This window comes from Nannobrachium achirus, assembly GCF_963921795.1.
Source record: "Nannobrachium achirus genome assembly, chromosome: 9".
In the NCBI taxonomy this organism is placed as follows: domain Eukaryota; kingdom Metazoa; phylum Chordata; class Actinopteri; order Myctophiformes; family Myctophidae; genus Nannobrachium; species Nannobrachium achirus.
Window position 1 is genome coordinate 34,648,585 of NC_137818.1, and position 27,162 is coordinate 34,675,746.

General features: G+C 42.2%; 1 protein-coding gene across 1 annotated transcript; it reads right to left on the reverse strand.

The window, feature by feature from the left end:
• Nucleotides 1-1,021: 1,021 nt before the first annotated feature.
• On the reverse strand, nt 1,022-25,990 carry LOC308290793 (uncharacterized protein; the record flags this gene model as incomplete). Its single annotated transcript, XM_080732702.1, has 6 exons — nt 1,022-1,160; nt 2,361-2,459; nt 2,712-3,179; nt 4,293-4,433; nt 20,924-20,975; nt 25,940-25,990. The coding sequence occupies 6 exons, from the start codon at nt 25,988-25,990 to the stop codon at nt 1,096-1,098; spliced, it is 876 nt and encodes a 291-aa protein (XP_080588828.1). The 3' UTR covers nt 1,022-1,095.
• Nucleotides 25,991-27,162: the final 1,172 nt, after the last annotated feature.

The window sequence follows — 27,162 nt, forward strand, 5'->3', positions numbered from 1 at the left end:
AACTCTTGTTACAATGTTTACACTTAAAAGGTTTTTCTCCAGTGTGGACACGCTGGTGTGTCTTCAGGTGACCAGACTCACTGAAACTCTTGTCACAATGTTTACAGTGGAAAGGTTTTAGTCCAGTGTGGACACGCTGGTGTATCTTGAGATTATATGAACGGCTGAAACCCTTGTTACAGAGTTTACACTGGAAAGGTTTTAGTCCAGTGTAGACACGCTGGTGAACCTTCAGGTGATCCGAGTTATGGAAACTATTGTTAAATTTTTTACAGTGGAGAGCATGTTGGTGTTTCTTCAGGTCAGATGACTTGTCACAATGATCACAGTGGAAAGGTTTTTCTCCAGTGTGGATACGCCGATGTCTCTTTAGTTCATATGAAGAAATGAAACTCTTGTCACAATGATCACAGTGGAAAGTTTTTTCTCCAGTGTGGAAACGCGTATGTCTCTTCAGTTCATATGATGTAATGAAACTCTTGTCGCAATGTTCACAGTGGAATGTGTTTTCTCCAGTGTGGACACGCTGGTGTATCTTGAGACTATATGAACGGCTGAAACTCTTGATACAGAGTTTACACTGGAAAGGTTTTTCAACAGTGTGGACGTCCCCCCCACTTGTCTTCCCCCAATCATCACTGTCATCAGTGACTTCCGTGTCAGATTCAAGCTCAACTTCAACTCCAGAACAATGTGAAGAGATGTCTTCATCAACAGGCTCTTCTGGTCTTTGAAGTAGCTCCTCCTGTTCCTCTTTAATCTGTTGGAGCTCTGGTTTCTCCTGGAGCAGACTGGAGCACTTCTCCTGTTCAGGAGAAACCTCCTCTTTACACATAACCATGTGCAGGATGTCTAGGAGCAGAAAAAGAACATGATAGTCAACAGGGCTTTTCCAGATCAGTTTTTACCTGTGGGCAGGCCAGAGCTTCAAAGTGGAATGTATAAGAAACAATTTACACTCCGTCTTCCACCTGATGATGACTCACTGAATCTTCATCTTGAAAGGACAAACTACCTTACATTACGACCTGCTAGAGCATCCCTTAGCCTTGGATATGGTTGGGAACTTGTGAATGGGTAGTGCCGACCAGTGCATCACACCATTCCCCCTTGCTCCAGCAGCTCCCACCTTATGTGACTCTTCAGATGACAGAACACTACTGAAGATGAGTGGAGCCAGTGTGGAGAATAAACAGATTCAGATGTAGTGGTTTATTAGTTTGATAAATAATCACTGTATAAGACAAAAGGTGACCTTTTTGACCTTTGAAATGACCTTTGAGATGGGTGGCGTAAATTATGCGGCAGTTATTACGTGCCGAAATGTGTGGGATCATTGTGAACTAACTAAGTATGGCGGATTACAATAAGTGTTTTGCCATTGCATGGCAGGCACACTTATCAAGAAGCTGAGAAAAAGCCTCACAAAGATTTGTTCTCACATTTCCCATTTCTAGATGGCCTGCTTCCTACTGAACCACACCATGAAAACCAATTTACATAAATAGATTCTCAACTATGACCCAAGTTTCAACCAGTGCAGGCTTTCATTGCCAGATTTGTTTCTGTTTGATACTGATGTTATCAAACAGAAGTGATTGGTTTACTTTTTGAGTAGGTAAACTTTTTGTTGCCACCGCACTCCGACTCTTCTGGTGCAATATCCTCTTAGACCAATAACATTTAAATAAGGGATGGGTCACACTCATAATAATAGAGTACATTACATTTTACAGTGTAAAAATGCAAAACATTTAGAACTTAAAGTGATATGATGCAGTTTTTCTTTTAATTTGCATTTGCACTAGCCTAGTAAACAACCAACTTCCGAATGGTTTCCGGAAGAGGGCGGGTACGAGGCTACATTTGCACATAAGAGGATGTGCTTTTGGATATAAATAATGTAATGAGACAATGAATATTAAAAATATAACAACTGTCATTAGTATTAAGTCTATAACTGTTTTTCTCCCCAATGTAGTCATTATACCAATTAATTCCTCTTCACACACGTTTGTGTTTCCACTGCTGTTGTATTGTACTCCTCCCACCCAAAACTCAGCCCGTGTGCAGTCCGAACATGGGCCAATTGTGTTCATACGAACCGAGCATCCATAATAACATAATTGGCCCATGTTCAGGGAAAGTCGGATGCACCACGGTGGATTCAAATCCACTACCTCCACGGAGCTGCAGGTACTATACCACTGTGCCACCCGAGTGCCCTAAAAGATTAGTTTTCAGAGATATTGTAATAATGGCTAGTGTCATGATTATCGTATAGATAAGATTATTGTGATAGCCCTTGAGCCCTACAACAGAACTAAAACTGAAAGAAAGAGAGAGCACATGAAACTTACTGAGGTGTGGTTGGTCTTCAGGTTCTTGTTTAATAGAAATGTCCCTGGCTGAGTCTGGAGAGTTCATCTTCACCTGCAGTCTGGACTCCACAGACTGGTCTGAAATGAAGCAATAAAATAGAAAAGAATAAGGACTTTAATAACTGAAGTAGACCCGATGGTGTCAAAAATAACATTAGTATTTGCAAACATGCAAAGGCTGCCTATTTTGTTGCCACCATTTTGGCCTGATGAAGAGTCAGGTCATTTGGACACTCGGTTAGGATTAATTTTCGAAATACTGGATTATTTGCTTACAATGTTCTTTTATTTTGATAACTACTATTTCCTTTATATCCTACTACTACTTACTCCACACTGATGAAGCACTAGTGTGGACACACTGGTGTGTCTTCAGAGAACGTGACTGACTGAAACTCTCGTCGCAATGTTTACACTTGAAAGGTTTTTCTCCAGTGTGGACACAGTGGTGGTTTTTCAGTTTAGTTGACTGGGTGAAGCTCTTGTCACAATGTTTACACTTGAAAGCTTTGTCTCCAGTGTGAACATGCTGGTGTTGCTTCAGGTGACTTGACTGAGTGAAGCTCTTGTCACAATGTTTACACTTGAAAGGTTTTTCCCCAGTGTGGACATACTCGTGTTGCTTCAGGTGAATTGACTGAGTGAAACTCTTGTCACAATGTTTACAGTGGAATGTTTTTTCTTCAGTGTGGATACGCTGGTGTGTCTTCAGACTATATTTACTGCTGAAACTCTCGTTACAATGTTTACACTTGAATGGTTTTTCTCCAGTGTGGATACGCTGGTGTGTCTTCAGGTCTGTTGACCGAGTGAAACTCTTGTCACAATGTTTACACTTGAAAGGTTTTTCCCCAGTGTGGACATACTCGTGTTGCTTCAGGTGAATTGACTGAGCGAAACTCTTGTCACAATGTTTACAGTGGAAAGGTTTTTCCCCAGTGTGGACACGGTCGTGTCTCCTCAGGTCTCTTGACTGAATGAAACTCTTGTTACAATGTTTACACTTGAATGGTTTTTCTCCAGTGTGGATACGCTGGTGTGTCTTCAGGCCTGTTGACTGAGTGAAACTCTTGTCACAATGTTTACACTTGAAAGGTTTTTCCCCAGTGTGGACATACTCGTGTTGCTTCAGGCGAATTGACTGAGCGAAACTCTTGTCACAATGTTTACAGTGGAAAGGTTTTTCCCCAGTGTGGACACGGTCGTGTCTCCTCAGGTCTGTTGACTGAGTGAAACTCTTGTCACAATGTTTACACTTGAAAGGTTTTTCCCCAGTGTGGACATACTCGTGTTGCTTCAGGTGAAATGACTGAGTGAAACTCTTGTCACAATGTTTACACTTGAAAGGTTTTTCCCCAGTGTGGACATACTCGTGTTGCTTCAGGTGAAATGACTGAGCGAAACTCTTGTCACAATGTTTACACTTGAATGTTTTTTCTCCAGTGTGGATACGCTGGTGTCTCTTCAGGTAACCAAACTCACTGAAACTCTTGTCGCAATGTTCACAGTGGAAAGGTTTTTCTCCTGTGTGGACACGGTCGTGTCTCCTCAGGTCTGTTGACTGAGTGAAACTCTTGTTACAATGTTTACACTGGAAAGGTTTATCTCCAGTGTGGACACGGTGGTGTCTCCACAGGTCAGATGATATACTGAAACTCTCGTCACAATGTTTACACTGGAAAGGTTTATCTCCAGTGTGGATACACTGGTGTTTCGTCAGGTCAGTTGACCGACGGAATCTCTTGTCACAGTGTTCACAGTGGAAATGATTCTCTCCATCTGGTTGATGATTCAGGAAGTCTATGTAAGCCTTGAGTTCTTCAGGTTGATTACATTGATGATGACCAGAGGATCTTGGTCCATCAGTGTCTCCTCGTTTATGGCTCGTTGTTGAGCTGGTGGTTTTCTGACAGGCTGCTGGGTTGATGTGACCATTCCTCTGCATCTGGCAGTAGAGGTCGTTGTGTTTATGGAGGAAGACCTGAGATGTGAGGGTGTATGGACTCTCAGAACTGGAGAAGACCTTGGTCTGAGAAGGCTCGGACGTCACTCCTGAGAGAGACGGAGGGGGAGGGGAAGTTAAAATGGTGTGTACAGATAAGAGATTGAAAAGATTCCATCATCAAAGAAGTCCCTTGTTTAGGAGCCTGTTGATATTTCTCCTCACTCCCTCCCTCTCCCTCTCTCGTTTAAAGGGGAGAACCACCCATTTTAATATTGAACTGTCATTAATATACCCCCCCTTCTGTGTTGCCTATAACTGGCTCGCAAAGTACACCGTGGTGACATCATCACAGTGTACTTTGCAAGCCATATCCACATAATAACTCAAAATGTATATAAAGCCCACTGGCTTAATGGTCCAGGCGCATACCACATAGGCATTGCCACATAGGCATTGATGCCTGATGGCGTTGCCGGTTTGATTCCCGATCTGGACAACCTTTGACGCACTCCCCATCTCTCCCCCAATTTCCTGTCAGTCTACTATCCTATCAAAAAAGGCATAAAAGCCCCAAAAAACGAAAATGGGTGGTTCTCCCCTTTAGTATAGTCATGTGTTTAACACTGACTAACCTCCACAGGTCTCCTCGCAATGATCACCGTCATCAGTGAATTCAGTGTCAGATTCAAGTTTAACTTCAACTTCAGCACAGTGTGAAGAGATGTCTTCAACATCGCCTTCACTTTTCACTGTTAGTAATGTCAACATTGACCCATCAGGCTCCTCTGGTCCTTGAAGTAGCTCCTCCTGTTCTTCTTTAAAGTGTGGAGGCACAATCAGGATATCTAAGAGCATAAAAACAACATGATAGTCAACTCTGGATTCCTACGTGTAAATACCATTTTCCATCCTCCATGTTCCGTAATCCGACCACAAAATGAGGCATCATCTACTTAACTGCCACCAAAATATAAAATATCTTTCTAGCGCTTGAATCGTGTCCTATTGGTTGCTAGGTGTTGTGATGGCAAAAAAACGTATTAATTTGCGTGATCACCTAATCACCTCTCCATGCTGTCAATTACTACACATACTATGCATGAAAACAGTAAAGTATTCTAATAAAGTTTTAATACAGCAGTTGTATGTCTGAAAATAAGAAAGCTTCAGCAAGTTCTATTTCATGACTGAAATATATAGATAATTTCTTACACAACAACTTTAATGTGCAAAGGCTGAAGTGAACATTGCCTCAGTTGCCATTTTTCAGTTAGAGTGAATAGTACCGAAGTGACAAAACGCTTTGTTCGCCTCATTTGTACCACTTGATGCAACGCCAGGCCAAGTCGCGTCTTTGCATTGACAGAACAACTATTTTATTTTCTGTGAGAACGCACCTTTAGAATGACTAAACAAGTAAAGGGTTAGGGTTAGGTTACAGGTTATTATGGGTGTTTGAAACTGAAGTTATGACAAATCTGGCTTCAATGTTTTAGGATGATTTCTTAACATAATTTTTGACACGTTGTGAGCCTGTAGATCGGCTGTTTTCAGCAAATGTTCCCCCTGCATAGGGATGCTAGGGTACAAGTGGTTAAACTTACTGAAGTGTTTGTGGTATTCAGGTTCTTCCTGTTTAATAGAAATGTCCCTGGCTGAGTCTGGAGAGTTCATCTTCACCTGCAGTCTGGACTCCACACACTGGTCTGAAATGAACAGAAGGAATTGAACAAGGACTTTAATAACTTCACACAATTGGTGAAAGACAGATGGATAGAACACAGTAGGTAAATTATCAGTAACAAAGGGGGGGGGGGGGAAGCAGGCATAAGAAAATAACAAGGGAAAAATAAATAATAGAGAAATAGGAGATGCTTACAATGGAAAAGGGGAGTTAGGTATGGCCTTACTAGCTATTACAAGTTTCGAGAAGCAGCCGTCTGTAGGTGACCTTTCAGACCGATTTTAAAGGAGGCTAGGGATTTGCTCTCATTTAAGGCCTGCTGTAGGGTGTTCCACATGTTGGTGGTATAGCAGACTGCAGGAGAACGAATTAAGAGCCTTTTTTAGAGTTAAATCTGGTCTGAACATGATTTATGGAGGTGTTGTGAAAAGAAAAATGTGCATATTTGCGTCATGTAAGGATGTGAGATAAAAATAATAATAATAATAATAGAACATGCACAGTCAGTGTACGTAATCCCTAAATCTGGATTTTTACTGTATATATTTATTTGCACTGTTTTTTTGTTGTCTCTTTTTTATTTTTATTTCTCCTGACTATATCTACTGCATAGTAGGCTACTGTGTTCTATCCGTCTGTCATGAGATACTTCAATGGTTCCCTGTGTAAATAAGCCAAGTGCTTTTCTAGGATCTTGTACCAGTAAACTGTAGCCTGGCTCCAGCCAATAGACCCGCCCACTCTCTGAGTGAACTGCTTCTCTTGGTCTGGATTTGTCATATGACGCGTCTCTTTCTACCGAAACCGACCGAAACCGACCAATGAAATCAATGCAATACGGAGGAGGGGTGCGTCTAACTTTTGAAAATCAACAGAAACAGTGGAGGGAGGGGTGGCTCACCAGAGTTCTTAATTGCCTCCTTTGAACTTCAAAAGAGCTACAATTACAAGTGTCGATAGCTCGTTAGTGATTCTCTCTAATCAATGAAACATCAAAGACAATGACCTGTTTGGTGCATGTCATTGAGGGGAGGGGGAGGAGGGAATGTTTTGTGTGCAAAAGTCAAACACAACCCCTCCCACCAGATCTCTTGGATTGGGAATTTCACATTTTAAATCCCCTCCCCTTTGCAATCAAATAGAATGGGGACAACTTCAGACTCAAGCTCCAGCGTAGAGTCTGAAATCAGGCTAAGTAAACTGTACTGTCATGAAACTGTACATTTTTATATGCAAACTTCTAATAGTCTTCAATCAATCAATCAATCAATCAATGAAAACAAGTTATTTACAGGGGTGCCCTGTCAAAAAAAAAGTTCGAAAATCCCTGGTTTAAACACCTTTGGAAAAAAGGGAAGGTGGAGAGAGACAGTGACAGTTACTGAGCGAGCTCTGGCTGGTGTCCAGGTTCCTCTTGTTTCACCTGCAGTCTGGACTCCACAGACTCTGGAATGAAACAATAGAAAATAATACCAGAGTTTAAAATCAAGATGAAGAATAACACTTAAAAAACTCAACTTCAACAATAACAGTATTTTTTCTTCTTCTTTTTCATTTCAATGTGTGTTGCACAGCCTTTGATATTAATTAAGGGGCAATTCTTGGTTCCTTAGCTTAGCATTAGCCCGCACAAACAAACAACTGTCTTTAAACGTTCGTGAATTCCTCCCGTTTTCACAACGAGACAGCCTGTCACTCTTTACTCGACACAAATTACACAAAGGTTTGTGCACTGCAAATGAATAACACAAACCTTTACTGTATCATGGGGTTCGTTCACCCTGCTGCTGTTTTCGGTGATTCAAGCCGGACGAGAGAGAAGGACGGAAACGGTCCTCGTCCTTCCCTCTATCTTCTTCTGTTGGTTTCCGGCAGGCTGTACGCTGAAGCGTAATGCTGCCCTCCACAGGCCGACGATAGCTCATATTTATATTTTTACATATAGCCCAATTGAGTGAAGATATTTGAGCACTGCTTTACCCACAAGTTCTCTGTTCTGCTCTGTTCCGAATATTGTTTGTAAAGAAAATCTTGATAACCCCAGGTCAGACAACTCTAAAAACAGCTGTTGCCGTTCTGTTGTATAGTTCTTGCATGATAACATGACATGCTGTACCGTTTCTGGGCTGCCACACTGACATAAGCCATCTGGGTGCTTCCCAACCATCTTTAACCCAATGGCGAGCCCACAATGCCCGAGCCTCAGTCTTGTTAGGACAATGTCGTCCCTGCGACCTGAATTTAATCTACACCTCTTAGTTTTAATCGAGGTTTGTAAAGAGAAGAAATGACGGCCCTTATGCCCTTCTGCCCACTCTATTTGCCACTGGTATTCAAGCTTGTCTTTGCATACACTATAACATTCACATTTTCCAAATGGAATGTTCAGATCTATGGTTTCCCTCAACAGAGACTCCTTAGCTAGTATATCAGCTCTTTCATTACCCTCAACTCCTGAGTGACTGGGTACCCATAGCCTGATTTCAGACTCTGCGCTGGAGCTCAGAGAGTGGGCGGGTCTATTGGCTGGAGCCAGGCTAGGGTACCCACACAAAACCCACGTGACCCCCTGACCTTTCAATTCTGAGCAGACAGCACAGACATTCCAACACAATGTCAGGCCGGGCCCTGGACATCCCATCTCTTAATGCCAGCAGAGCAGCCGCAGAATCAGAACATATAATGCTATTTAAAGGTTTTGCACTCTCCACCCACTCTAGTGCACACTGAATTGCCTTAAGCTCTGCAGTGAACACAGACAACTTGTCTGAAATGCGGATGCTCTCCTGGAATTGCCCCCCGGCCACATACACCCCTAAGCCTGTCTTGCCAGACTCTGGGTCCTTAGAGCCGTCTGTGAAAATATGCACATGCTCATTAAACTCATTAAGGAAAGTGTCCACCTGTTCTTTCGAGATGGTTTTACTGTTCTCGAGGAGAGACAATTCAACCTCCGGCTCAGGGAGCTGCCAAAACGGCAGTGGGGACCAGACATGTCCACACACCCCAATATTACCCAGCCCAATGTCACCTGCTTTTTGTTTTATCAGGTGGAAGAAGTTGGTCTTCTTATCTTTTCCTGAGAACTCCCATGACTCCTCCAAAATACATTTAACTGCTGAGCTGTAAATGATGCCCCTTAACTTTGCCCAGTAGTGGAGCCCCAGTTTGTCTCTCCGGATTCTTAGAGGCATCTCCCCCATCTCGACCAAAAGAGCTGGGATAGGGGTCGTTCTAAAAGCTCCACAGCATACTCTCAAGGCCTTAGCCTGGATCTGATCAAGTTTCGAGAGAGTAGTCTTTGCAGCTGCCCCGAATATAACACACCCGTAGTCAAGGTTAGATCTTATCATGGCTTGGTAAATCATAAGTATTCCCTCTATCTTGTCCGAGTTGAAACCCTATAACTCTATGGTTTGAAACCTGGCTGGTTGAAACCATACTCTATGGTTGAAACCAAACACACACTGGGTACAGTCAAATGGAACGCACACGCACCCCTACAGCCGGTAACCAGATAAGTCGACCTCTTTCAAAGTCGACCCAGACTTGTTTCCCAACGGGTCTGAGGCCTTAAACTAGATGCAGATTAGACTAAAATCAAATCTGTGCTTCTGGGGGTCCCTGGAACAAAAAAGTTTGCAATAGGGGTCCATCCGTGGAACAAACTATTTTGAGATGGGGGTCCACGGCCAAAAATACATTTTGGGGGTCCTTAACCACTGATAGGCACATTCTACAAATGTCTTCTAAATCATAACAATTTTCTGAAAAAAACTTATGTGGCCATCCGTGTTTCTCAAACTTTGTCATGTGAAGGACCCCCAGAATGATATGTATTTGGCTACGGACCCCCATCACAAAATATTTTGTTCCAGGGACCCCCAGAAGCAAATATTAGATTTTTGTCTATTCTGCATCTAGCTAAGGCCTCAGACCCGTTGGGAAACGAATTTGGGGTCGACTTTGAAAGAGGTCGACTTTTCTGGCATTCCTACAGCCAGTCAGCCACACATATGACAATAATAATAATAATAATAATAAGCTTTATTTATATAGCACCTTTCATACATAAAATGCAGCTCAAAGTGCTTTCCAGAGCAATGATTTGTACACATGATCAACAATAAAAAAATACTAAATAAAAACAATAAGAAAATAGAATTAAAACAAAACAAAACAAGAAACAGCATTAGAAACGTTCAAAGACATCAATAAGAGCTATATAATAGAAACATTTTACCAACAGGATGGACATAAAAGATAGCAAGCACATATATTTAAAATCACCCAAAAGCAAGAGTGTAAAAATAGGTCTTAAGCTGTGCTTTAAAGCTATCAACAGAGGGTGCCTGTCTTAAGTGTGCTGGAAGTTTATTCCAGGCTGTCGGCCCATAGAAGCAGAATGCCGCTTCACCATATTTCTTATAAGTCATTGAGGGCACATCGAGCAGACCTGCAGTAGAAGACCTGAGGGGGCGGTTTGGCTCATATCTAGACAGGCAGTCGACGAGGTACGACGGTGCCAGACCATTAAGAGATTTATAAACAAGTAAAAGAATTTTAAAATCAATCCTAAAACCAACTGGGAGCCAGTGTAGCGAGGCTAAAACTGGAGTGATGTGTTCTCTCATCTTAGTTTTAGTTACAATAGCCCTGAAACATGACAGCGACCGTCATGTTTCAGGGCTAATATGAGGATAACACAAAAACACTCTATATCCTACTAATCAACATGGTCAGATATTCACTGGGAAGCCACGCCGTTACGATGAATTGAGTACAAAGAAAGGACCCAATGGATCTGGTCTTTCATGGATTTAAAATCCTCTAAACCTTGAATTAAAAAGTAATTCCCTGTAGGCTACTTTTTTGTTGCACAATACTTATAAAGTATTCAATTAACCATTTATTGGGCCCCATCTTGTTCAATCTCATGTTAACCGTTTACAATAATAATGTATTAGGTTATTAAAAAGTGAGAGTAGGCTATAGGCCTAGTGTTACATTATTATCTTATTGGCCACAGGGATCTTAACTGTGAACTTGAGCCTAAATGCTGTCTTCAGAAACGAGCACGAAGAACAATATGTTGTACAGATATTCATCACAGCCTTTGTTTAGGTGTCCTCCGAGTCAACCATCTTAAAGTTTTACATTTTATGATGTCAAATTGCATTTGCATGCAGAAAAGACAAACTGGACTTTGAACATTCAGTGGTTTTTCTGTAATCTGTAGGGGTTTTTTTTTTCTTTTCTTTTCTTTTTTTTTTTTATTACTAGGCTCAGAAAAGTGAGTTAATTTGCCTCTGGACGCATCATCATCCAGGGGAGGGTGATACTCCAGTACCTGGCTTAAAGTCCTGCTCGCAATTTGGTGTTAGGGGAGTTTCTCACCTGAACTGAGTCAGTGGGTCCCTAGACATGAAAAATCACTGAGGTGCTCGTTCGCCATAGTGGCACGAATGGCGCAATGGCCATATCAAATATGGCTGCCATCGGCTATGATGAAAATCCAACTTTTCTGTTTCTGGGTATATATGCACATGTAATACCTCTATTTGGACTAATTGGGGTGTGGGGAATTCATTTCTGACATAGTTTTGACCATTTTGGGTGATCTGGACGTCGAAAAGGTCATGGTCAAGGTCATTTTGCTATTCCGAAGACCGTGGCCATAACTTGGCCATTGTTAGGAGTAAAAACAGGTGTAATAGGTCTAAATCAACTAATTCTGACATGTATAATTCATTTCTGACATTGTTTTGACCATTAAGGATCATCTTGCCTTTGAAATATCAATGTCAATGCCATTTTTCAAAAACGATTTTGTTCATTACTTGCACTTTTATAGTATTTTTTCATAAGTTTGTTTTGTTTATTACAAAATACATACTAGTGAGAAATACAACAAGTAAAAATCCCCTTTAACTTTAAAGTGGGGTTTTAAATGGGTGTTTAAATGAGAAAATAAGACCCTTTACGAATAAAAGTGACAAATAAAATCACACAACAAAATCACACACAAAATGAAATAACAATTTCCCTCAAAGTGCACCATATTGTGATTGTGTGCATGCAAGTTGATATGATGTGTTTTTACAGGATGGATTTGTCATTGTTCCATGGCAAAATATGATGCACAGAACTCCATCAGCAAGGCAGTCATATCGTCAAGTGTCACGCTTCAGATGGCAGGAGTGTACTTAAGTCAAAGTGCTCCTCCCATCCATCAGAGCTTGACATTGCCTTTTTGAGGCACTTGTCCTTTGGACAAGTATATTTCCCATTAACTTGTCCGGACACAAAAGTCACTTGTCCGGGTAAAAAGGTTATACATTGAAATAGAATTAATAACAAAAGGACTGCTAATGACCCCCCTTGCTCCCTCCACTCCATAGTATGGGCAGTCCATAGTCTGCATACAGCACAAAGCTGCTAGGGGCGCCACAGAAAAAGTGAAACCAAGAGCCACTTGTCCTCATTTTTAATGCACGGACAACAGGACATGCCCTGTTCCATGTTCCATTGGTTCTATTCTTTCCTCAGGTTCCTTGGCTGTTGCAAGCAGGTGGCAAGAAATGCACTAGAAAGGTGCCTTGTTGGTCACAGCAGTTGTACTTCTCTGCTACCAATGCTTAGTCTTGTTCTGTCAAGGTCTTTGCCTCTACACATTTTGTTAGATATTGTACTCGGTCAGAAGCCATAACTGCATGTTTATCCTCACCTGGCCCATGTAGTAATCTCCTGTCTCCAAGGCATAGGCCTACAGAATGTGCCTTGATCACTGTCTTAGCTATTGGTACTCAAAGATGAGAGACTGCTTGATGCAGTGGAAGCATGTGCTGATTCTCACCAGTGCCATACTGCTGCCAAATCTCCTTCATCCCCAACTTGGAAATATGGGGTGTAGTATAGCAGTTATGCGAAGGAGACAACAACTCTCTGGGGTCCGCTCATAGTTCCGACATCCCATTATTCCGACCATTAGGTTAGTGAAGATTAGGGATAGGCTTAGTTATAATGGAGGCAGTACATGCAGTCATGCACCATGTGTCAGCCTTCTCAATCCTATTAGAAATGTATGGGCCGCCTATGTCATCATCACCAGAGACAACAGAGCTGACAATGGTAAATGGACTGCATTTACAGTATTGCTTTTCTCCAAAGCGCTTTACTATGTATTTCACATTCACCCATTAACACACACATTCACACTTACATTCACACCATGAAATCATGCAAGGTGCTCATCAGGAGCAGTTAGGGGTTCAGTGTCTTGCTCAAGGAACCTTCCATACATAACCAGGAGGAGCCGGGAATTGACCCTGGAACCTTCAGATTCCAAGGCAGCCGTTCTACCTACTGAGCCACTGTCGCCCAACAATGTGGGTAGCATTGCCACAGGCTTGATTGGACACCATATTCCGAACACACAGCTGGTGTTCTCCTCAGACACCCAGAATTTGTAAAGTTGCTGAGGGATGGGTGCGTCTGTCGACTCTGTTAGCTCTGATGATAAGGGGCTGGTGGTGAAGAGATCCCAAAGATTGAACTAGATTGAGGAGGATGACACCAAGCTGGTGGTACATGTGGAGTCAACTGGCCATTATTACTAAATCTATCCATAACCCTAACCTAATGGACGGAATAATGGGACCCCAGGATTATGAGTGGACCCCAGAGAGTCATAGTCTCCTTCGCATTAATGCTATACTACACCGCATACTTCCAAGCACTGGGGATGAAGTAGATCTGGTAGCAGTATGGCTCTAGGGGCGCAGCGGCACATGCTTCCACAGCGTCAAGCAGTCTCTCATCTTGGAGCACCACTAGCCACGACAGTTATCAAGGCACATATGCCTTGGAGACTGGAGATGACTGCATGTGCATGGGCCAGGTGGGGACTAAACATGCAGTTATGGCTTGGCTACAATATCTAACAAACTTTTGAGAGGCAAAGACCTTGACAGAACAAGACACAGCATTGGTAGCAGAGAAGTACAACTGCTGAGACCAACACGGCACCTTTCTAGTGCATGTTTCTAGTGCACCTTTCTAGTGCATCCATAACAAGAGATAGTGTTATGGTTACTGAACTGCCCCCCTCGGCCGAGGGGGGAACGGCCTTGGTGAACGGAGGAGCTACCGTTGTCCCTGCCCTCCCTGACGTTACTGAACTGCCCCCCTCGGCCGAGGGGGGAACGGCCTTGGTGAACGGAGGAGCTACCGTTGTCCCTGCCCTCCCTGACGAGGAACTGATTATGGTGAACGGAGGAGCTACCGTTGTCCCTGCCCTCCCTGACGAGGAACTGAATATGGACAACATCTCCGCTGAAGAGTGGAGTAGACGAATGAATGCAGAGTTGGAGTCACTCAGGGAAATGTTCGAAGAGGACAGTAATGAAGAAGAGTTTTGTGGATTCCCTGCTTCAGCCGTGGCTGGCCCGAACAGTGAGCAAAGTGAACTGGCAACTGACAACGGAGAGTTGACAGAGGAAGAGGAGGGGGCGGGTACAACCGCCCCATCACCCCAATCCTCCTCTTTCTCCCTATCTCCAATGCCTCTTCTAGAATTCACGAATGGAATGAATGAACTCATTAACACTGCGTTAAAAATGACCCCGGCCAGACACACGGTCAATGGCCCGGCGGCACAACCACCACAGGACAAACGCCCGGCACCACAACCACCATCCCTGAAAACGCCTGAAATTGCCCCGGCCGTGCCCCAGAAATCTGTGGCCTGGGTGTTTTCGCCCCCACCCATCCCTCCACGACCACAACGACAGAAGACCCAGGCCTCCCAGCTGGACAATACGTTTAGCCGTTGATGTCAGCTGGGTCCATTATACCCAGCAACTAACGTATCTGGACCCGATGCTCCTTCAAGCGCTTTTATTAAGCAGGCTCACAACATTTCTACTGTAATTTCAAATAGAGAGTCCAGGATAAGCAGTGGCTCTGCTAATTTAGCTAACTTAACTTACATTCCCTGTAGGGGCTATAGTACAGTAAAATGTCATAAAATAAACCTGGCACTTTTTAACATCAGGTCACTTTTAAACAAATCCTCCTCTGTAAATGATATAATCTGTGAAGAGAAATTAGATATAATCTTTTTAACAGAGACATGGCTGGGCAACGATGGAGCTTTTGCACTTGGCGTCGCCTGCCCACCAAACTATCACTTTATTCAATCAGTGCGCGAAGGAAAAAGAGGCGGAGGCTTGGCATACATTTTCTCTGACATTTTTAAATTCAAGTGCCTGTCCTTTGGAAGTTTTTCATCCTTTGAATATCAAGCTAACTTATTTGAGAGTCAATCCTCTGTTCTAATGATTACGATATATCGCCCACCAAAATGTAGCAAAGCCTTATTTCTTACAGAAATATCTGAACTTCTATCTATCTGTTCCACGGACTATGAGAGAACCCTTATTGCTGGTGATACTAACTTGCATGTGGACACTGTTACTGATCTTACAGCTATGAGTTTCTTACAGTTACTGCATTCCCTTGATTTTGATCAGCATGTTACCGGGCCAACCCACAATCAAGGCCACACCCTTGATCTTGTGATCTCTAAAGGGCTAAATATTTCTATGGACAGGATTATCGCTAAGCCTGATTTATCAGACCACTATTTACTGTGTTTTAATATGACTGTCTCTGATCTAGAAAAAAACAATAGAGAATATACTATAAAAAAGAGATTTTTCGGTTCCTCGGCAGCAGAAGAGTTTGCCAGCCTTCTTGCGTGTGCACCCCGCCTTCCTGATATTCCCTCAGTAAATGATATGGTTCAACGTTTTAATCTTAAATTGGAGTCAGCTCTGGATATAGTGGCTCCTATGAAAACTAAAAAGAAATATAATTCCAAAGTAACACCCTGGATAAACGATCATATACGTTCACTCAAAAAACAATGCCGCAGAGCAGAGCGAGCTTGGAGAAAAAATAAATTAACTATCCACCTACAGATATTTAAGGCGTCAACAGCCACCTATAATAAAACCATGCGTCTGGCTAGGCAGGCCTATTTTTCCGGAATTATTAATGAGAATAAGAACAATGCTAGGGTCTTATTCTCTACCATTGAACGCCTTTTAAACCCCCCCCAGTCCTACAAGCAGTCACTCCCTGCCTCTAAAGCAAAGTGTAATGAGTTTGCATCCTTCTTTGACAACAAAATTGTTAACATTCGAGCTGGTATCACGAATAATACTGTCACAAATGCAAATGCGGTTAATGGTGCCATGTGTAAAAGCATCGATAAATCTAGGGGGAGCCTAGTATCATTTTGTGCAATTGATGAAGAGGAACTTCGTAAAACCATATCGCAAATGACATCGTCTTCTTGCTCGCTGGATGCAATACCCACGCCGTTTCTTAAAGAGGTTGTAGACTGTGTTATTGAAGATATCCTAAAAATAGTAAACAGCTCTATACAATCAGGTGTCTTTCCAGACTCACTGAAAACGGCTGTAGTTAAACCCTTACTCAAAAAACCCAACCTTGACCCGTCCGTGCTGGATAATTATCGACCCATCTCTAATTTGCCTTTTCTGGGCAAGGTCCTAGAAAAAATTATCTTTCATCAATTGGATGTGTTTCTGCAGAACAATAAGGTGCACAACAAATTCCAATCCGGCTTCAGGAAAGGACACAGCACAGAAACTGCACTTTTAAAAGTTATTAATGATCTTAGGGTGGCTGCTGATAACAAAGATGTGTCCGTTCTCCTACTGCTGGACCAATCGGCGGCTTTTGACACAATTGACCATACAATTCTAATACAACGTCTCGAACACTGGGTAGGACTGTCAGGTACAGCTCTGTCCTGGTTTTGCTCTTATCTGACAGGCAGAAGCTACTCTGTTAATCTAGCTGACTTCGAGTCAAACAAACACAACATCTGCTCTGGTATTCCACAGGGCTCGATTCTTGGTCCTTTATTATTCTCCCTCTATATACTGCCGCTGGGAGAACTTATTTCCGCTCACGGTGTGAATTTCCATTTCTATGCTGATGACACCCAGTTGTACCTTTCGGTGGCTACGGACGACCCCTGTGCTCTAGACCCATTGCTGACGTGCGTGTCCAGCATAAAATGCTGGATGAGTGAGAACTTTCTCAAGCTAAATGAGGACAAGACAGAAGTTCTCATAATAGGTTCTACTGCCCAGAGAGAATCAATAATAAATAGACTTGGTAACCTGGCTAAAGAAAATAACACCTCTGTTAAGAACCTGGGGGTGATCATTGATGCTGAATTAAATTTTAATACACACATTAATCATGTCACGAAGATTGCCTTCTTTCACCTTAGAAATATTGCGCGAATTAGAGCCTATCTGTCGCTGAACGATGCAAAAACGCTGATCCACGCTTTTGTTTTCTCTCGGCTTGATTACTGCAAGGCACTTCTCTCTGGTCTGCCAAAGAAAACAACTGACAGATTACAACTTGTTCAAAATGCAGCAGCCAGAGTTTTAACAAAAACTAAGATAAGAGAACATATTACTCCAGTTTTAGCGTCGCTACACTGGCTCCCGGTTGTTTTTAGGATTGATTTTAAAATTCTTTTACTTGTTTATAAAGCTCTAAATGGTCTGGCACCTTCGTACCTCTATAACTGCCTGCATAGATATGTTCCAACCCGCCCACTCAGGTCCTCTAGTGCAGACCTACTTGAGGTGCCAACAATGACATATAAAAAATATGGTGAAGCAGCTTTCTGCTTCTATGGACCGACAGCTTGGAATAAACTACCACTACACCTAAGACAGGCAGCCTCGGTGGATAGCTTTAAAGCACAGCCTATTTCTTTACTCTTGCTTTTAGCTAAATTTTTTAATCCCTATGCTGCTATTGACGTCCGCACGGCTCTGAAATTGTTCTTCAATGTTCTATGCTTTTATTTTTTCTTGCTTTATTGTAATCATTTTACTTATCTCTTTTTTATGTATTTTTTATTTCTATTTTACTTTTTCTCTGTTAAGCACGTGTGCTTCATTTTATGCTCTGTAAAGCACTTTGAGCTGCATTTCATGTCATGAAAGGTGCTATACAAATAAAGTTTTATTATTATTATTATTATTATGTCTTGCTACCTGCTTGCAACAGCCAAGGAACCTGAGGAAAGACTAGAACCAATGGAACATGGATGGATGCAAGGAACACTTAGATACTCGACAGCTGACTTGCTGATGGAGTTCGGTGCATCACATTTTGCCATGGAACAATGGCAAATCCATCCTGTAAAAACATACTAACTTGGAAGCACACAATCACAATACTGGTGCACTTTGAGAGAAATTGTTATTTAATTTTGTGTGTGATTTTTATTTGTCACTTTTATTCGTAAATGGTCTTATTTGCTCATTTAAACACCCATTTAACCCCCCCCCCCCCCTTTAAAGTTAAATGGGGATGTTTACTTGTATGTATTTCTCACTAGTATGTATTTTGTAATAAACAAAACAAACTTATGAAAAAATACTATAAAAGTGCAAGTAATGAACAAAATCGTTTTTGAAAAATGGCATTGACATTGATATTTCAAAGACAAGATGATCCTTAATGGTCAAAACAATGTCAGAAATGAATTATACATGTCAGAATTGGTTGATTTAGACCTATTGCACCTGTTTTTACTCCTAACAATGGCCAAGTTATGGCCACGGTCTTCGGAATAGAAAAATGACCATGACCATGACCTTCTTAGAGGTCCAAATCACCCAAAATGGTCAAAACAATGTCAGAAATGAATTCCCCACACCCCAATTAGTCCAAATAGAGGTATTACATGTGCATATATACCCAGAAACAGAAAAGTTGGATTTTCATCATAGCCGATGGCAGCCATATTTGATATGGCCATTGCGCCATTCGTGCCACTATGGCGAACGAGCACCTCATTGATTTTTCATGTCTAGGGACCCACTGACTCAGTTCAGGTGAGAAACTCCCCTAACACCAAATTGCGAGCAGGACTTTAAGCCAGGTACTGTATTATGAACTCAGCAACCAAAGTGGTGAATGGTAAATGGTGCATAGGACCGACGCAAACACAATGTAAAGTAACAGCAATAAGGTGATACACCCTCCCCTGGATGATGATTAAGTCGGTTCAGAGACAAATTAACTCACATTTCTGAGCCTTGAATTATTTTGAAAAAACTACAGATTACAGAAAAAACACTGAATGTTGAAAGGTCTGTTTTGTTTTGTGTGTGTAATTGAGGTCAGGAACATGATGTCATAAGACCCTTAAAATTGGTCTATTTGTTCATGGCTCATTGGGGAGAAGAACCCTTCCATTATTTTTTCATAATTTATTTAGGCATAATTCTCAGGTCCATAACTCAAATGACCATCAGACCTCAATTTAATATAGGATTCAGAGGGTCAAAAATATATAATTCTCTGCCATTACATATATGGGAGTTGCCTTCTCTTCAATTTAAGAAAGCTCTGAAATCACTTATGTTAATAGCCCGGGAAATTAGTACAACAATCGTTCACTTTGTGATACGAGCAACAAATTTTGCACAAAGTTCCCTCTGGACCTACTTTTCCCAAAAAGCACGTTAGCCACTCAATTTATTTAAAAAAGGGTTGGGGTCCCATTGACTTTCTATACAGTAAAATAATACAAAAAAATTAATCTGTTTTAATTAGCAAGTGAGGGGTCAAACTATGGGTTTTTCATGATCCTGAATCCAATGCAAGCATTTGTTTTGCACAAAAAGCATTCCTTGGGCTAAAAAAGGAAATTATGGTTTAGTGATGAGTCATCACTTTTCACAGTAGTGTGGGCCACTGTGGGGGCTATTTTTTGCCCAAGGAATGTTTTTTTGTGCAAAACAAATGCTTGCAGCGAACGAGTGGAGTAGGAATAACTTAAACGGTTTAAGTGATTCCTACTCCACTCGTTCGCTGGTTACCATCAACATAATACATTTAAACAGGGATTTGTCTTGGTGACCTTGGTGCAGAAACACTGCTGACAGCTAGCCAACACTGTGGCATAACATTCCCTGCAGTCTTTCTCACCTCCACATACATGAAGATGTTCAGATGCATACAGAACCACAAAAGCTCTCTTTGGTATACAGTGCACCAAAAAAAAGATACAGTACAATCATGAATGTATGACATAAAATCAGAGTCAAATTCAACCAAAAAGAAGCTCAGTATTTTACTGTGGCACAGGATAGAGCAGTGCATGGTTCCCAAACTTTTTATCTCAAGAGACCCAAAAAAGAAATGAGACAGTGCATGATACCCAAACTAGTAAAACTAGCTTGTAGCTTAGATCTGCTAAAAAAATGGATCCACGACCCACAAATGGGTTGTGGATCCCTGGTAACCAGGTATTTCTCAGATGTAACGGGGACAGCTGTGCAATCAGTTACATTGATTTTGGTTTGTAAGTGTGACATTACGGTATATTTTAGGGTAGCTGCCAGACAACGCCACCGGTGGAATTGCGCCACCGGAGATAGTTATTATCTAATTCAAAAACCTTAAGTTACCCAGGGCACACAAGTTCGTTATTACATGAATAATCAAGGCAGAAACGTATGTAACCAAAGTATAAAACAGGCTTTTTATTATAATTTATAGACAGAGTAATGTATTCCGTAGGTCATATCAACATCATTTCCTGTGGTCACTTTAATAATAATAATAATAATAATAATAATAAGTTAAAAGGCAGAACAGTGTAGGTTTACTAATGCAATCAACAATAAAACCTGAAAGTGACTATCTATGGGCCAGGTGCATAAGGCAAAGGGAATAGGGACAGGGCGACCGCCCCAGGGAAGTGGCTCTCCAATAAATCACAGCAAATTAAATATAAACAAAATCATATAAATCAAACACAGCAAACGGGGGGATTACCACAACCCTGGGCGGCCGCCCCGGTCCCAACGTGAGGCCTCAGCACCGTGGCCTGTGTAATAGAAAGAGACAGGTATTAGAATGGATGATTCACAATAGTTTCAATATAGTCTGGTGTCCTATTGAAACTAAATACTGCCGTCTATACCTATATATTGGCCTGGTGCCGGATAGTTATAACTAAAGAAACCAAATAAACAAAATAAACTAAACAAATGCAATACAATAAATCATAAAGCAAAATAACAAAACAATAAAGCTGGCCGTAAAGCCAGGCTGTGGACCGCCGTGTAGGACGGCTGGAAGGAGCCGTGCGAACGGCTTGTCTTCGGGCTGCCGCCGGCGACGTTATGAATGGAGGAGGAGTGGTATGGTGTCAGACGTTGGCTTTTCTTAACGGCTCGTGACCGTAAAAGGTCTGCAAAGCAACAGCTGCCCTGGCCCTGAAAATAGGCAACAAGCGGCCCGATAAGTTTACTAATAATACTATAAAGTTCACAGACACAGGAACAGAGAGATGCACAATTAACTCACCACTTAAACAACAGCGGCCGACACGGATGCTGTCCCGGTCCGCGCAGCGGCCCTCGGTATAACTGTTATTCGACTGGAATAATAAAACAAAGCCCATGTTTAGTCTGGTGAAGACACCAAACGAAACTATACTGCAGAAAGGGAGGACTAGAAGCGTACCTAATGTGCGTGTTCTTAATCACCGCACAGCAGCGTAGGCGCTCATTGACGAGCGTCGTAGCATCAAAGCTAAAAGGCAACAAACGGTCACGGTCAAGTTCAAGTTTCACTATGCAGCATATACTGGCGATTGTTTAAGCAGCAAGACAGAGCGACGTACCTGGATAGAGCAAGACAGGAGCACCGCGATAAGCCCAACGGCCAGCGTTTAACAAACAATGTCTAGTGGTTGCAGAGCACCCACAACAAGTGTGCTACGTGGCACCAGGAGCAGAGACAGACGGCTAACTGTGAGAGGCGGGCTGCATTCTATATACTGGTGGCCCATCAGCCCCTGATGAGTGGGCGGAGTGGACCGTGGGAACGAACGCCCATTCTGCTACATAAGCAAACCCTGATTGACAGTCAAGAAAGCACAATGTATGAAGAAAGGAAAGAGTAGGGTACATGATGGACTGACTGCCTATTAGCAAGCAATCGTGAATGAGTCATCACAGTGATGTGTGTGTGTGTGTGTGTGTGTGTGTGTGTGTGTGTGTGTGTGTGTGTGCGTGCATGCGTGTGTGTGAGAGAGAGAGAGAGACACACAGAGAGAGAGACAGAGACACACACACACACACACACACACACACACACACACACACACACACACACACACACACACACACACACACACACTACAGTGACACATAGATACAGTATGCCAATACCATTATGGTCAAAGAAGGTTCATGTAATTATTGACTCACATATACAGTCCCTATAGACCATACATGGGCAACTGGCGGCCCGGGGGCCACATGCGGCCCCCACCTTCACTTAATGCGGCCCGCAGGTTAATATCAGAATACTGATATTATTGATTTCAGCTGTTACCATTGCAAACATGCAAACATGACCCACTTTAATTCTATTTTAGTCTATCTTAGTAGCTTAATGACTAAAATGTTAGTTTTTTTTTTCATATCCAACGTATTTGTATTTAAGTTCATGAAGTTAACATGAGTATAACTAAATGCTTTTGAAATTAAATACAATTTGTACAGGATTTGTTCAGGATTTCAATTAAAAATATATATATATATTCAGGAATCCAATTCAAAAGAAGCAAACACAGCAGATCTACAAGCTCAAAACATGTCGCACTGTGACGCGTTTTGTGCTTGTAGATCTTCTATTTTTGCTTCTTTTGTATGAGATACTAGAATGACAAAGTAGGATGTAGCAATATGCATTGTGGCCCTCTGGAGTGAAGGTGGAAATATAGTGGCCCTCACCATCATCAAAGTTGCCCACCCCTGCTATAGACAGACACCTTGCCTTTACAGAGTGGTTGGTCACTGGTCACTCCTGGTTACTGTGTTTTACTGGAAAAAAAGACGCCCCAAAAAATCTTCTTTAAGTAGCATGTGAGGGATCTAACTAGGGGGTTTTCATGATTCTGAATCCATTCCAAGCATTTGTTTTGCACGAAAAACATTCCTTGGGCTAAAAACTCATCGTTTTTCTGGGGTCAGCTCAGTTTTGTGTTTTTTGTGTCCCTTTTTAGCCTGAGGAATGTTTTTCATGCAAAACAAATGCTTGCAATGGATTCAGGATCATGAAAAAACCTAGTTAGACCACTCACATGCTACTTAAAGGGGAAGACCACCCATTTTCAATATTGAACTATGTAATTAATATACCTTTAGAGAGTTGTGTGGAAATAGAAAAAAAGTTCCCCCTCTTCTGTGTTGCCTAGAACTGCAGGATTGATTTTGGGGTTTGTATAGTAAAGTACAATGGTGTGATGTCATCAAGTTGTACTTTACAATACAAACCCCAAAATCAATCCTCCAGTTCTAGGCAACACAGAAGGGGGGGGAACTTTTTTTTAGGTCTTTTTTTCCTGTATAGTAAGTGAAGGGCCCCAAACTTGAACCCCATGAATTCACCTTGATCCACTAAGAATAAAATGGAACATTTTTAACATGTTTTAACAATTTCTTTTGGGTCAAACCTCAGATTGACTAGCCTACAAAGAAGACTCATGAGTTGGTCATAAGAGAGCAGTGTGATTTCATTTCATGGCCACCAGGGAGCACTGTTAGTCCATGTAGAAACTGAAATCTGTCTTCTCACTGTGTGTGTGTGTGTGTGTGTGTGTGTGTGTGTGTGTGTGTGTGTGTGTGTGTGTGTGTGTGTGTGTGTGTGTGTGTGTGTGTGTGTGTGTGTGTGTGTGTGTGTGTGTGTGTGTGTGAGTGCGTGCGAGTGCGTGTGTGTGAGGTATACGACGGATGTCCCACCCTATAGACAGTGGTGTATATTAACTAAGTACATTTACTTAAGTACTGTACTTAAGTACAATTTTGAGGTACTTTTACTTTACTGGATTATTGCGACCGTAGGTCGCAGATTAGTATGTGAACGGTCACAGCTTGTCCGTATGTGTGTATCTCTGTCTGTCTGTCACGCGTGACACTGGTTCTATGGGTTTGTCCCTCTGACATCATGCTCTGATGTCACTTTGATGTCAGGGGAACCACTCTTAACAGAATGGGTTTGCCACTGTATTGTATGTGAGTACGATTTCCACCACTGCCTATAGCCACGCTCTCTCTATAGGTCATAAACAGGCTTTTCACCTCATGAGATGAGACATCATGAGAGAAGGTTGGGAACACGGTTTCCAATCAGTTAACGCTATTTCCATCCACGATGTGTCAGAGAACAAAAAGGCTGGCAGAGCGTATTAGACTGTGCATGTGTGATCTTTTGGAAGCGAAACCTGATAGACAAGTCACGAAGGCACAAATTAATGTCTGGAGAAATCAAACAAGTCATTTGTCTGCAACAGAATGACCAGACTGACTGCTGTATTGGTGCAAGCAACTGAATGAGTCAGCCTGTGTGTGTGTGTGTGTGTGTGTGTGTGTGTGTGTGTGTGTGTGTGTGTGTGTGTACAGTGTGTGTGTGTGTGTGTGTGTGTGTGTGTGTGTGTGTGTGTGTGTGTGTGTGTGTGTGTGTGTGTGTGTGTGTGTGTGCGTGCCTGTGAAGTAAAAACTTCACAGGCACATCAGAGCAGCTCCTGTGTTGGTTTTTAACAGTTTCCCTCATGGGGACCTGATTTTTGGTCCCCATACCGTACCTGGTCCCCATGACGTGACTATGTATACAGATTTTGGTCCCCACATACAAAAACCAGTGCACACACACACACACACACGCACGCACGCACACACACACACACACACACACACACACACACACACACACACACACACACACACACACACACACACACACACACACACACACACACACACACACACACACACACACACACACACACATTGATTGAATGATTGATTCACAGGCACACACACACACACACACACACACACACACACACACACACACACACACACACACACACACACACACACACGACACGCACGCTCACAAGAAGGCAGACATGCATTCATTCACATGTAGATACAGACAGACATATGGGTAGGTAAACATGTGTGTACACGCAAAAATGTAAACACAACAAAACAATCTGGTTCCAAATATGTGGCTCAATCATGTCATAATGACACAAATATTTACAATTCCTCATGTTCCCATAACTCTGGAAAGTCTGGAAACAACACACATTTACAGGAACGTGCAGAGAGTGTTAGAGAGGCAGGGGCTGACATTTCTAAAAGGGCCTTTTTTGTGAAAATATGGAAAATAGCAGACCTCCAAGCTCACAACGTTGGCTATTTTTTATGCTTGATTTCTACACAGAGAGGACAATTCTTTCAACATAAGATGCCGCATTCAAGTTCAGGAGAGTTTGGAAAAGGCAATTCTCTTGAATGCTGCCTTCGGGTATGGCATGGAAAGAGGGCATTTTCATTTCTTTCACCATAGTAAAAACTGCATTCATGGTCTGGAGAGGGCACTATTTTACAGACGGATAAAATGGCAGGGGCTCAAGCCCCCTTTGATGTCTATGTGTGCACGTGCCTGCACATTTATTGTTGTTTATGGTGATCTGTCATTTGCTTCCCTCTCCCTCTTCATGTAACTCTTGGTCATAAATAGATGGCTGATCTAAAACTGTAGCACTCCCTGGGGATATATTTCACATAGAGAGCTGTGTGCTGGATGCTAAGGAACACAAAGCTGTGTTAGTAATTATGATACACACAGTTCGAACAAATCTCCAGAACGTGTGTGTGTGTGTGTGTGTGTGTGCGTGCGTGCGTGCGTGCGTGCGCGTGTGTGTTTGTAAAATAGTCAGAATGTACCGTACATGCAACATACCAAAGACGAGGAGAATTAAGGTCTGACCCTGACCCTGAAGAGGTTGTGCTTCAGGTAGACGAACGTGTTAATACCCATTGATTTCTTGGAGAGACAGAGAGGAGTAGGACATACTGTACTTTCTGCCTGTCTCAGGCTCATGAGGTAAACTTCCAAAACAAAGGAGATGTCACCACCTAGTATGTTCCTGGCTTCCATGCTATATTTCCCAAAACCTTTAAAAGAAATTACTAAAGATGTTAGACTTTGAAAAAACATTACATTTCACGGAGGTTTTGTTACTTAATGGTTAATTCTGTGAGATTCATGTCCTACCTGGGATTCCAACCGGAGGGAGAGTGGCTGTTTGGGACCTGGAAGGTTCCTGGTCAGATCCCCAGCTCGACCTCCCGAGCAAGACACAATTCAATTTTCAATTCAAAGGAGCTTTATTGGCATGAGAAAACATACGTTTACATTGCCAAAGCAAGCGTCACAAATAAGATAAAAACAGTTGAAAATGGGGAACATATTGGGAGGGGCGAGGGGTACAGCATTGTGTGAACAGAGCTATGTCGCATTGTGACATTTTATATAGGGTATAAAGCTTTTGGAACAAATAACAGCAAATAAAGACACAGAGTACCACAACAGCTGATTGTTCTACTGCTAGGTCCACGGTACCTTGGTTCCAGCTCCCGACAGAACTCTCTGAATGCGTCCCAACAATGATACTTTTTTAAGTTTTCAGTGCACTGCTCTTACTGCAGATAATTCGATGTCCCATAGTTCCAACATCCCATTAGTTTGACCTAACCCTAACAACAGTAAAACTATGGCTAAACCCAACTGTAACCCTTGGGTTTGCGGTCTGGCTGAGGTTGGACTGAGGTGGTTGGATGCTCCTGCCTTGTACAGTCTACACATATCACTCACACTCATGGTCTTTTTTATTATTGTAGGCCTACTTTTATCCTTGGTTGTATGAGGCCACCATATCTGGTGGCCATTTTAATTCAGTTTTTAAACAGGAGCCCCTGATAGGCCAGTGCATTAGAACAGTAACTTGTCTTTTTAAATACAACTAGCCCGTTATAAATCCTAACCCTAACCCTAAACCTAAAGGAATTATGACATGCTGTTTTTAACAATCATAAAAGTCTTTGTAGGCCTACTTGTCCTTAAAACGTGTATTAAAATGTTAAAACTGAAACTCCACTCCAGTGAGCCATTTCTCTCCGTGTTCTGTGGCCTTTTGAGTAGCAAAGATA